The sequence below is a fragment of the Hyperolius riggenbachi genome, chromosome 3, assembly GCF_040937935.1.
Source record: "Hyperolius riggenbachi isolate aHypRig1 chromosome 3, aHypRig1.pri, whole genome shotgun sequence".
Lineage (NCBI taxonomy): Eukaryota > Metazoa > Chordata > Amphibia > Anura > Hyperoliidae > Hyperolius > Hyperolius riggenbachi.
This window is the reverse complement of record NC_090648.1, coordinates 4010278-4025337: the sequence shown is the minus strand read 5'-3', so window position 1 is coordinate 4025337 and position 15060 is coordinate 4010278. Positions and strand designations below refer to the sequence as shown.

General features: G+C 48.7%; 1 protein-coding gene across 8 annotated transcripts in view; it reads right to left on the bottom strand.

Moving 5' to 3' along the window:
- Window positions 1-15060, bottom strand: part of DLG4 (discs large MAGUK scaffold protein 4) — a 508272-nt gene that overhangs the window by 57962 nt on the left and 435250 nt on the right. For all 8 annotated transcript variants that reach the window (XM_068273811.1, XM_068273814.1, XM_068273812.1 and 5 more), the window contains 3 exons: window positions 6725-6772; window positions 6508-6609; window positions 269-441 (listed from right to left, as the gene is read on the bottom strand). In XM_068273811.1, coding sequence (XP_068129912.1) covers window positions 269-441; window positions 6508-6609; window positions 6725-6772 — 323 coding nt within the window. The remainder of the gene's footprint in view (window positions 1-268; window positions 442-6507; window positions 6610-6724; window positions 6773-15060) is intronic.

Below are 15060 nucleotides of genomic sequence, written 5' to 3'. Positions count from 1 at the left end.
GCATGTGCTGAAACATGTAGTGGTGAAAGATTTTACATTCCGAAGACATGTGCACTGAATTTGGGATTTGAGTTTGACTATTGTTGATGAGGACCAATTATTTGGCAGCACGCTTTGGATAAAGACGCTGATATTATACTGCCTAATGACATATAATAATATTCCAGGTTTGCCACAATGGACACAACACCAATGAGAGGACATTATGAATGAAGCTCTCCAGTCACTGGAGCTGATGTCTACCATGCTTCTATGAATCCATCCTTACTTGCTCGGCCACCTCCCGGACACTCTGCACACTGGTTCCATATAAGTGCCCGTTATACTGGCCAGCTTCAATAAATTTGTGACCTTGAATGTCCTTCTCCATCTTCTCCCGTGAGGACACAAAGTGATAGTCCCGGCCGTCTACCTCATAGTCCCGCTTGGGACGCGTCGTGTCTGTAAGGAAAGTCACAAGAGGGAGTTAGGATAACAGAGGACATATTGAGGACCAGGCTATGAGCTGGTGATGCCATTACGTGGTGTGACACTCAGATAAGGTGGGTGGCCATGATGGTCACAATACAGAAAAAACAGGGTCCCCATCACACAAGGAAGAGGGCTGGAACGAGGGGCACGGGGAATTCGCATGGAAATTCTGGACAATTTCATTTTTATGCAGACTAAACATTCTAAGAGTCTGAAACCTTACATGAAGTTTGGATAAACATTCCAATCACATTACACAACAGTAGCATGACCGACGCGTTTCATGTGATAAGTGATGGGAGCAGGCATTATATCATATATATCCACAGCTACAGATGGAAGGGAGCAGCTGCTATACTGACGCGTTTCATGTGATAAGTGATGGGAGCAGGGCGTTATATCATATATATCCACAGCTACAGATGGAAGAGAGCAGCTGCTATACTGACGCGTTTCATGTGATAAGTGATGGGAGCAGAGCGTTATATCATATATATACACAGCTACAGATGGAAGAGAGCAGCTGCTATACCGACGCGTTTCATGTGATAAGTGATGGGAGCAGAGCGTTATATCATATATATACACAGCTACAGATGGAAGAGAGCAGCTGCTATACCGACGCGTTTCATGTGATAAGTGATGGGAGCAGAGCGTTATATCATATATATATACACAGCTACAGATGGAAGAGAGCAGCTGCTATACTGACGCGTTTCATGTGATAAGTGATGGGAGCAGGGCGTTATATCATATATATCCACAGCTACAGATGGAAGAGAGCAGCTGCTATACTGACGCGTTTCATGTGATAAGTGATGGGAGCAGAGTGTTATATCATATATATCCACAGCTACAGATGGAAGAGAGCAGCTGCTATACCGACGCGTTTCATGTGATAAGTGATGGGAGCAGGGCGTTATATCATATATATACACAGCTACAGATGGAAGAGAGCAGCTGCAATACTGACGTGTTTCATGTGATAAGTGATGGGAGCAGAGCGTTATATCATATATATACACAGCTACAGATGGAAGAGAGCAGCTGCTATACCGACGTGTTTCATGTGATAAGTGATGGGAGCAGGGCGTTATATCATATATATCCACAGCTACAGATGGAAGAGAGCAGCTGCTATACCGACGCGTTTCATGTGATAAGTGATGGGAGCAGAGCGTTATATCATATATATACACAGCTACAGATGGAAGAGAGCAGCTGCTATACCGACGCGTTTCATGTGATAAGTGATGGGAGCAGGCATTATATCATATATATCCACAGCTACAGATGGAAGAGAGCAGCTGCTATACTGACGCGTTTCATGTGATAAGTGATGGGAGCAGAGTGTTATATCATATATATCCACAGCTACAGATGGAAGAGAGCAGCTGCTATACCGACGCGTTTCATGTGATAAGTGATGGGAGCAGGCATTATATCATATATATCCACAGCTACAGATGGAAGAGAGCAGCTGCTATACTGACGCGTTTCATGTGATAAGTGATGGGAGCAGGCATTATATCATATATATCCACAGCTACAGATGGAAGAGAGCAGCTGCTATACCGACGCGTTTCATGTGATAAGTGATGGGAGCAGGGCGTTATATCATATATATATCCACAGCTACAGATGGAAGGGAGCAGCTGCTATACCGACGCGTTTCATGTGATAAGTGATGGGAGCAGGGCGTTATATCATATATATCCACAGCTACAGATGGAAGAGAGCAGCTGCTATACCGACGTGTTTCATGTGATAAGTGATGGGAGCAGGGCGTTATATCATATATATCCACAGCTACAGATGGAAGAGAGCAGCTACTATACCGATGTGTTTCATGTGATAAGTGATGGGAGCAGGGCGTTATATCATATATATACACAGCTACAGATGGAAGAGAGCAGCTGCAATACTGACGTGTTTCATGTGATAAGTGATGGGAGCAGAGCGTTATATCATATATATACACAGCTACAGATGGAAGAGAGCAGCTGCTATACCGCCGCGTTTCATGTGATAAGTGATGGGAGCAGAGCGTTATATCATATATATCCACAGCTACAGATGGAAGAGAGCAGCTGCTATACCGACGCGTTTCATGTGATAAGTGATGGGAGCAGGGCGTTATATCATATATATCCACAGCTACAGATGGAAGAGAGCAGCTACTATACCGACACGTTTCATGTGATAAGTGATGGGAGCAGGGCGTTATATCATATATATCCACAGCTACGGATGGAAGAGAGCAGCTGCTATACTGACGCATTTCATGTGATAAGTGATGGGAGCAGGGCGTTATATCATATATATATACACAGCTACAGATGGAAGGGAGCAGCTGCAATACCGACGCGTTTCATGTGATAAGTGATGGGAGCAGGGCGTTATATCATATATATATACACAGCTACAGATGGAAGGGAGCAGCTGCAATACCGACGCGTTTCATGTGATAAGTGATGGGAGCAGGGCGTTATATCATATATATCCACAGCTACAGATGGAAGAGAGCAGCTGTTATACTGACGCGTTTCATGTGATAAGTGATGGGAGCAGGCGTTATATCATATATATACACAACTACAGATGGAAGGGAGCAGCTGCTATACCGACGCGTTTCATCTGATAAGTGATGGGAGCAGGGCGTTATATCATATATATCCACAGCTACAGATGGAAGAGAGCAGCTGCTATACCGACGCGTTTCATGTGATAAGTGATGGGAGCAGAGCGTTATATCATATATATCCACAGCTACAGATGGAAGAGAGCAGCTGCTATACCGACGCGTTTCATGTGATAAGTGATGAGAGCAGGGCGTTATATCATATATATCCACAGCTACAGATGGAAGAGAGCAGCTGCTATACCGACGCGTTTCATGTGATAAATGATGGGAGCAGAGCGTTATATCATATATATATATTTACACAGCTACAGATGGAAGAGAGCAGCTGCTATACCGACGCATTTCATGTGATAATTGATGGGAGCAGGGCATTATATCATATATATACACAGCTACAGATGGAAGAGAGCAGCTGCTATACCGACGCGTTTCATGTGATAAGTGATGGGAGCAGAGCGTTATATCATATATATCCACAGCTACAGATGGAAGAGAGCAGCTGCTATACCGACGCGTTTCATGTGATAAGTGATGAGAGCAGGGCGTTATATCATATATATCCACAGCTACAGATGGAAGAGAGCAGCTGTTATACTGACGCGTTTCATGTGATAAGTGATGGGAGCAGGCGTTATATCATATATATACACAACTACAGATGGAAGGGAGCAGCTGCTATACCGACGCGTTTCATCTGATAAGTGATGGGAGCAGGGCGTTATATCATATATATCCACAGCTACAGATGGAAGAGAGCAGCTGCTATACCGACGCGTTTCATGTGATAAGTGATGGGAGCAGAGCGTTATATCATATATATCCACAGCTACAGATGGAAGAGAGCAGCTGCTATACCGACGCGTTTCATGTGATAAGTGATGAGAGCAGGGCGTTATATCATATATATCCACAGCTACAGATGGAAGAGAGCAGCTGCTATACCGACGCGTTTCATGTGATAAATGATGGGAGCAGAGCGTTATATCATATATATATATTTACACAGCTACAGATGGAAGAGAGCAGCTGCTATACCGACGCATTTCATGTGATAATTGATGGGAGCAGGGCATTATATCATATATATACACAGCTACAGATGGAAGAGAGCAGCTGCTATACCGACGCGTTTCATGTGATAAGTGATGGGAGCAGGGCGTTATATCATATATATACACAGCTACCGATGGAAGAGAGCAGCTGCTATACCGACGCGTTTCATGTGATAAGTGATGGGAGCAGAGCGTTATATCATATATATCCACAGCTACAGATGGAAGAGAGCAACTGCTATACCGACGCGTTTCATGTGATAAGTGATGGGAGCAGAGCGTTATATCATATATATCCACAGCTACAGATGGAAGAGAGCAGCTACTATACCGACGCGTTTCATGTGATAAGTGATGGGAGCAGAGCGTTATATCATATATATATATACACAGCTACAGATGGAAGAGAGCAGCTGCTATACCGACGCGTTTCATAAGATAAGTGATGGGAGCAGAGCGTTATATCATATATATACACAGCTACAGATGGAAGAGAGCAGCTGTTATACCGACGCGTTTCATGTGATAAGTGATGGGAGCAGGGCGTTATATCATATATATCCACAGCTACAGATGGAAGGGAGCAGCTGCTATACCGACGCGTTTCATGTGATAAGTGATGGGAGCAGGGCGTTATATCATATATATCCACAGCTACAGATGGAAGAGAGCAGCTGCTATACCGACACGTTTCATGTGATAAGTGATGGGAGCAGGTATTATATCATATATATCCACAGCTACAGATGGAAGAGAGCAGCTGCTATACCGACACGTTTCATGTGATAAGTGATGGGAGCAGGGCATTATATCATATATATACACAGCTACAGATGGAAGAGAGCAGCTGCTATACCGAAGCATTTCAGGTGATAAGTGATGGGAGCAGAGCGTTATATCATATATATCCACAGCTACAGATGGAAGGGAGCAGCTGTTATACCGACGCGTTTCATGTGATAAGTGATGGGAGGAGGGCGTTATATCATATATATCCACAGCTACAGATGGAAGAGAGCAGCTGCTATACCGCCGCGTTTCATGTGATAAGTGATGGGAGCAGAGCGTTATATCATATATATCCACAGCTACAGATGGAAGAGAGCAGCTGCTATACCGACGCGTTTCATGTGATAAGTGATGGGAGCAGGCATTATATCATATATATATACACAGCTATAGATGGAAGAGAGCAGCTGCTATACCGACGCGTTTCATGTGATAAGTGATGGGAGCAGGGCGTTATATCATATATATCCACAGCTACAGATGGAAGAGAGCAGCTGCTATACCGACGCGTTTCATGTGATAAGTGATGGGAGCAGGACGTTATATCATATATATATCCACAGCTACAGATGGAAGAGAGCAGCTGCTATACCGACGCGTTTCATGTGATAAGTGATGGGAGCAGGGCGTTATATCATATATATCCACAGCTACAGATGGAAGAGAGAAGCAGCTAATATACCGACGCGTTTCATGTGATAAGTGATGGGAGCAGGGCATTATATCATATATATCCACAGCTACAGATGGAAGAGAGCAGCTGCTATACCGACGCGTTTCATGTGATAAGTGATGGGAGCAGAGCATTATATCATATATATCCACAGCTACAGATGGAAGAGAGCAGCTGCTATACCGACGCGTTTCATGTGATAAGTGATGGGAGCAGAGCGTTATATCATATATATATCCACAGCTACAGATGGAAGAGAGCAGCTGCTATACCGACGCGTTTCATGTGATAAGTGATGGGAGGAGGGATTATATCATATATATCCACAGCTACAGATGGAAGAGAGCAGCTGCTATACCGACGCGTTTCATGTGATAAGTGATGGGAGCAGAGCGTTATATCATATATATCCACAGCTACAGATGGAAGAGAGCAGCTGCTATACCGACGCGTTTCATGTGATAAGTGATGGGAGCAGAGCGTTATATCATATATATCCACAGCTACAGATGGAAGGGAGCAGCTGCTATACCGACGCATTTCATGTGATAAGTGATGGGAGCAGAGCGTTATATCATATATATATACACAGCTACAGATGGAACAGAGCAGCTGCTATACCGACACGTTTCCTGTGATAAGTGATGGGAGCAGGGCATTATATCATATATATCCACAGCTACAGATGGAAGGGAGCAGCTGCTATACCGACGCGTTTCATGTTATATGAGAGGTACCAAGGAACTACCTCTGATTTCGCCACAGTTACAGCTATGCCAGCTTACAGGATTTTAGCTGAAATGTCACGCTTGGTATTATAACAAAAACATTGAAATGTGATACTCAGTCCTTTCACACACCACCAATGTGATACTTACGAGGAACACAGGAGCCAAACTTATCAGGAAACTCGGAGAGAAGGTCATCGTTGACTCTGTCTTTGCCAGGGCCGAGGATTATGATTGGACGAGCGTAGTGAACTGCAGATGACAGGAAGGGGAGGAGATCCAGCAGGAAGAGAGACAGAGAGAAACATGTGAGACACTACACAGGCTGTACACATGGGTGAGTATTCTGTCCATAGAGCCTCTTTACCTTCCATCTGTAATACCGTCTCGTAGCTCAGCACCACATCTTCCCGACCTTCAAACAGAAAATTCACAAGCATTATTACCACGTACAATGCAAACTACTCACAACTGAAAAGCAAATTACTACACCAAAACTAACAAATACTGCAACACATCTCACATGATCCACAGCCCACCATACAACTCATGTCACATGATCCACAGCCCACCATACAACCCACGTCACATGATCCACAGCCCACCATACAACCCACGTCACATGATCCACAGCCCACCATACAACCCACGTCACATGATCCACAGCCCACCATACAACTCATGTCACATGATCCACAGCCCACCATACAACCCACGTCACATGATCCACAGCCCACCATACAACCCACGTCACATGATCCACAGCCCACCATACAACCCATGTCACATGATCCACAGCCCACCATACAACCCACGTCACATGATCCACAGCCCACCATACAACCCACGTCACATGATCCACAGCCCACCATACAACTCATGTCACATGATCCACAGCCCACCATACAACCCACGTCACATGATCCACAGCTCACCACACAACCCACGTCACATGATCCACAGCCCACCATACAACCCACGTCACATGATCCATAGCCCACCATACAACCCACGTCACATTATCCACAGCCCACCATACAACCCACCTCACATGATCCACAGCCCACCATACAACCCACGTCACATGATCCATAGCCCACCATACAACCCACGTCACATGATCCACAGCCCACCATACAACCCACGTCACATGATCCACAGCCCACCATACAACCCACGTCACATGATCCACAGCCCATCATACAACCCACGTCACATGATCCACAGCTCACTACACAACCCACGTCACATGATCCACAGCCCACCATACAACCCACGTCACATCATCCACAGCCCACCATACAACCCACGTCACATCATCCACAGCCCACCATACAACCCACGTCACATGATCCACAGCCCACCATACAACCCACGACACATGATCCACAGCCCACTATACAACCCACGTCACATGATCCACAGCCCACCATACAACCCACGTCACATGATGCACAGCCCATCATACAACCCACGTCACATGATCCACAGCCCATCATACAACCCATGTCACATGATCCACAGCCCATCATACAACCCATGTCACATGATCCACAGACCACCATACAACCCACCTCACATGATCCACAGCCCATCATACAACCCACGTCACATGATCCACAGCCCATCATACAACCCACGTCACATGATCCACAGCCCACCATACAACCCACGTCACATGATCCACAGCCCACCATACAAAACACGTCACATGATCCACAGCCCACCATACAACGCACCTCACATGATCCACAGCCCACCATACAAACCTTGTCCAATAATCCACAGCCCACCATACAAACCACGTCACATGATCCACAGCCCACCATACAACCCACCTCACATGATCCACAGCCCACCATACAACCCACGTCACATGATCCACAGCCCACCATACAACCCACCTCACATGATCCACAGCCCACCATACAAACCACGTCACATGATCCACAGCCCACCATACAACCCACATCACATGATCCACAGCCCATCATACAACCCACGTCACATCATCCACAGCCCACCATACAACCCACCTCACATGATCCACAGCCCACCATACAAAACACGTCACATGATCCACAGCCCACCATACAACCCACATCACATGATCCACAGCCCATCATACAACCCACGTCACATGATCCACAGCCCACCATACAACCCACGTCACATGATCCACAGCCCACCATACAAACCTTGTCCCATAATCCACAGCCCACCATACAAACCACGTCACATGATCCACAGCCCACCATACAACCCACATCACATGATCCACAGCCCACCATACAACTCATTTCACATGATCCACAGCCCACCATACAACCCACGTCACATGATCCACAGCCCACCATACAACCCACGTCACATGATCCACAGCCCACCATACAACTCATGTCACATGATCCACAGCCCACCATACAACCAACGTCACATGATCCACAGCCCACCATACAACCCACGTCACATGATCCACAGCCCACCATACAACTCATGTCACATGATCCACAGCCCACCATACAACCCACGTCACATGATCCACAGCCCACCATACAACCCACGTCACATGATCCACAGCCCATCATACAAACCTTGTCACATGATCCACAGCCCACCATACAACCCACGTCACATGATCCACAGCCCACCATACAACCCACGTCACATGATCCACAGCCCACCATACAACTCACGTCACATGATCCACAGCCCACCATACAACCCACGTCACATGATCCACAGCCCACCATACAACCCACGTCACATGATCCACAGCCCACCATACAACCCACGTCACATGATCCACAGCCCACCATACAACCCACATCACATGATCCACAGCCCACCATACAACCCACGTCACATGATCCACAGCCCACCATACAACCCACGTCACATGATCCACAGCCCACCATACAACCCACGTCACATGATCCACAGCCCACCATACAACCTATGTCACATGATCCACAGCCCACCATACAACCCACGTCACATGATCCACAGCCCACCATACAACCCACGTCACATGATCCACAGCCCACCATACAACCCACGTCACATGATCCACAGCCCACCATACAACCCACGTCACATGATCCACAGCCCACCATACAACCCACGTCACATGATCCACAGCCCACCATACAACCCACGTCACATGATCCACAGCCCACCATACAACCCACGTCACATGATCCACAGCCCACCATACAACCCACGTCACATGATCCACAGCCCACCATACAACCCACGTCACATGATCCACAGCTCACCACACAACCCACGTCACATGATCCACAGCCCACCATACAACCCACGTCACATGATCCATAGCCCACCATACAACCCACGTCACATGATCCACAGCCCACCATACAACCCACCTCACATGATCCACAGCCCACCATACAACCCACGTCACATGATCCATAGCCCACCATACAACCCACGTCACATGATCCACAGCCCACCATACAACCCACGTCACATGATCCACAGCCCACCATACAACCCACGTCACATGATCCACAGCCCACCATACAACCCACGTCACATGATCCACAGCGCATCATACAACCCACGTCACATGATCCACAGCCCACCATACAAACCACGTCACATGATCCACAGCCCACCATACAACTCATGTCACATGATCCACAGCCCACCATACAACCCACGTCACATGATCCACAGCCCACCATACAACCCACGTCACATGATCCACAGCCCACCATACAACCCACGTTACATGTTTCACAGCCCACGATACAAACCTTGTCACATGATCCACAGCCCACCATACAACCCACGTCACATGATCCACAGCCCACCATACAACCCACGTCACATGATCCAAAGCCCACCACACAACCCACGTCACATGATCCACAGCCCACCATACAAACCTTGTCACATGATTCACAGCCCACCATACAACCCACGTCACATGATCCACAGCCCACCATTCAACCCACGTCACATGATCCACAGCCCATCATACAACCCACGTCACATGATCCACAGCCCACCATACAAGCCACGTCACATGATCCACAGCCCACCATACAACCCACGTCACATGATCCACAGCCCACCACACAACCCACGTCACATGATCCACAGCCCATCATACAAACCTTGTCACATGATCCACAGCCCACCATACAACCCACGTCACATGATCCACAGCCCACCATACAACCCACGTCACATGATCATCCCACCATACAACCCACGTCACATGATCCACAGCCCACCATACAAACCACGTCACATGATCCACAGCCACCATACAAACCACGTCACATGATCCACAGCCCACCATACAACCCACGTCACATGATCCACAGCCCATCATACAAACCTTGTCACATGATCCACAGCCCACCATACAACCCACGTCACATGATCCACAGCCCACCATACAACCCACATCACATGATCCACAGCCCACCATACAACCCACGTCACATGATCCACAGCCCACCATACAACCCACATCACATGATCCACAGCCCACCATACAACCCACGTCACATGATCCACAGCCCACCATACAACTCATGTCACATGATCCACAGCCCACCATACAACCCACGTCACATGATCCACAGCCCACCATACAACCCACGTCACATGATCCACAGCCCATCATACAAACCTTGTCACATGATCCACAGCCCACCATACAACCCACGTCACATGATCCACAGCCCACCATACAACCCACCTCACATGATCCACAGCCCACCATACAACCCACGTCACATGATCCATAGCCCACCATACAACCCACGTCACATGATCCACAGCCCACCATACAACCCACGTCACATGATCCACAGCCCACCATACAACCCACGTCACATGATCCACAGCCCACCATACAACCCACGTCACATGATCCACAGCGCATCATACAACCCACGTCACATGATCCACAGCCCACCATACAAACCACGTCACATGATCCACAGCCCACCATACAACTCATGTCACATGATCCACAGCCCACCATACAACCCACGTCACATGATCCACAGCCCACCATACAACCCACGTCACATGATCCACAGCCCACCATACAACCCACGTTACATGTTTCACAGCCCACGATACAAACCTTGTCACATGATCCACAGCCCACCATACAACCCACGTCACATGATCCACAGCCCACCATACAACCCACGTCACATGATCCAAAGCCCACCACACAACCCACGTCACATGATCCACAGCCCACCATACAAACCTTGTCACATGATTCACAGCCCACCATTCAACCCACGTCACATGATCCACAGCCCATCATACAACCCACGTCACATGATCCACAGCCCACCATACAAGCCACGTCACATGATCCACAGCCCACCATACAACCCACGTCACATGATCCACAGCCCACCACACAACCCACGTCACATGATCCACAGCCCATCATACAAACCTTGTCACATGATCCACAGCCCACCATACAACCCACGTCACATGATCCACAGCCCACCATACAACCCACGTCACATGATCATCCCACCATACAACCCACGTCACATGATCCACAGCCCACCATACAAACCACGTCACATGATCCACAGCCACCATACAAACCACGTCACATGATCCACAGCCCACCATACAACCCACGTCACATGATCCACAGCCCATCATACAAACCTTGTCACATGATCCACAGCCCACCATACAACCCACGTCACATGATCCACAGCCCACCATACAACCCACATCACATGATCCACAGCCCACCATACAACCCACGTCACATGATCCACAGCCCACCATACAACCCACATCACATGATCCACAGCCCACCATACAACCCACGTCACATGATCCACAGCCCACCATACAACTCATGTCACATGATCCACAGCCCACCATACAACCCACGTCACATGATCCACAGCCCACCATACAACCCACGTCACATGATCCACAGCCCATCATACAAACCTTGTCACATGATCCACAGCCCACCATACAACCCACGTCACATGATCCACAGCCCACCATACAACCCACATCACATGATCCACAGCCCACCATACAACCCACGTCACATGATCCACAGCCCACCATACAACCCACGTCACATGATCCACAGCCCACCACACAACCCACGTCACATGATCCACAGCCCACCATACAAACCTTGTCACATGATCCACAGCCCACCATACAACCCACGTCACATGATCCACAGCCCACCATACAACCCACGTCACATGATCCATAGCCCATCATACAACCCACGTCACATGATCCACAGCCCACCATACAACGCGCGTCACATGATCCACAGCCCACCATACAACCCACGTCACATGATCCACAGCCCACCATACAACCCACGTCACATGATCCACAGCCCAACACACAACCCACGTCACGTGATCCACAGCCCACCATACAAACCTTGTCACATGATCCACAGCCCACCATACAACCCACGTCACATGATCCACAGCCCACCATACAACCCACGTCACATGATCCACAGCCCACCATACAACCCACGTCACATGATCCACAGCCCACCATACAACCCACGTATCATGATCCACAGCCCACCATACAAACCATGTCACATGATCCACAGCCCACCATACAACCCACATCACATGATCCACAGGCCACCATACAAACCTTGTCCCATAATCCACACCCCATTATACAACCCACGTCACATGATCCACAGCCCACCATACAACCAACGTCACATGATCCACAGCCCACCATACAACCCACGTCACATGATCCACAGCCCACCATACAACACATCTCACATGATCCACAGCCCACCATACAACCCACGTCACATGATCCACAGCCCATCATACAACCCACGTCACATGATCCACAGCCCACCATACAACCCACCTCACATGATCCACAGCGCATCATACAACCCACGTCACATGATCCACAGCCCACCATACAACCCACGTCACATGATCCACAGCCCACCATACAATCCACCTCACATGATCCACAGCCCACCATACAAACCTTGTCCCATAATCCACAGCCCACCATACAACCCACGTCACATGATCCACAGCCCACCATACAACCCACGTCACATGATCCACAGCCCACCATACAACCCACGTCACATGATCCACAGCCCACCATACAAACCTTGTCCCATAATCCACAGCCCACCATACAACCCACGTCACATGATCCACAGCCCACCATACAACCAACGTCACATGATCCACAGCCCACCATACAACCCACGTCACATGATCCACAGCCCACCATACAACCCACGTCACACGATCCACAGCGCATCATACAACCCACGTCACATGATCCACAGCCCACCATACAACCAACGTCACATGATCCACAGCCCACCATACAACCCACGTCACATGATCCACAGCCCACCATACAACCCACGTCACACGATCCACAGCGCATCATACAACCCACGTCACATGATCCACAGCCCACCATACAACCCACGTCACATGATCCACAGCCCACCATACAACCCACGTCCCATGATCCACAGCCCACCATACAATCCACCTCACATGATCCACAGCCCACCATACAAACCTTGTCCCATAATCCACAGCCCACCATACAACCCACGTCACATGATCCACAGCCCACCATACAACCCACGTCACATGAACCACAGCCCACCATACAACCCACGTCACATGATCCAAAGCCCACCATACAAACCTTGTCCCATAATCCACAGCCCACCATACAACCCAGGTCACATGATCCACAGCCCACCATACAACCAACGTCACATGATCCACAGCCCACCATACAACCCACGTCACATGATCCACAGCCCACCATACAACCCACGTCACACGATCCACAGCGCATCATACAACCCACGTCACATGATCCACAGCCCACCATACAACCAACGTCACATGATCCACAGCCCACCATACAACCCACGTCACATGATCCACAGCCCACCATACAACCCACGTCACACGATCCACAGCGCATCATACAACCCACGTCACATGATCCACAGCCCACCATACAACCCACGTCACATGATCCACAGCCCACCATACAACCCACGTCACATGATCCACAGCCCACCATACGACCCACGTCACATGATCCACAGCCCACCATACAAACCACGTCACATGATCCACAGCCCACCATACAACCTAGGTCACATGATCCACAGCCCACCATACAACCTATGTCACATGATCCACAGCCCACCATACAACTCATGTCACATGATCCACAGCCCACCATACAACCCACGTCACATGATCCACAGCCCACCATACAACATACAAACCTTGTCCCATAATCCACAGCCCACCATACAAACCACGTCACATGATCCACAGCGCATCATACAACGCACGTCTCATGATCCACAGCCCACCATACAAACCTTGTCCCATAATCCACAGCCCACCATACAACCCACGTCACATGATCCACAGCCCACCATACAACCAACGTCACATGATCCACAGCCCATCATACAACCCACATCACATGATCCACAGCCCACCATACAACCAACGTCACATGAACCACAGCACACCATACAACCCACGTCACATGATCCACAGCCCACCATACAAACCATGTCACATGATCCACAGCCCACCATACAACCCACGTCACATGATCCACAGCCCACCATACAACCCACGT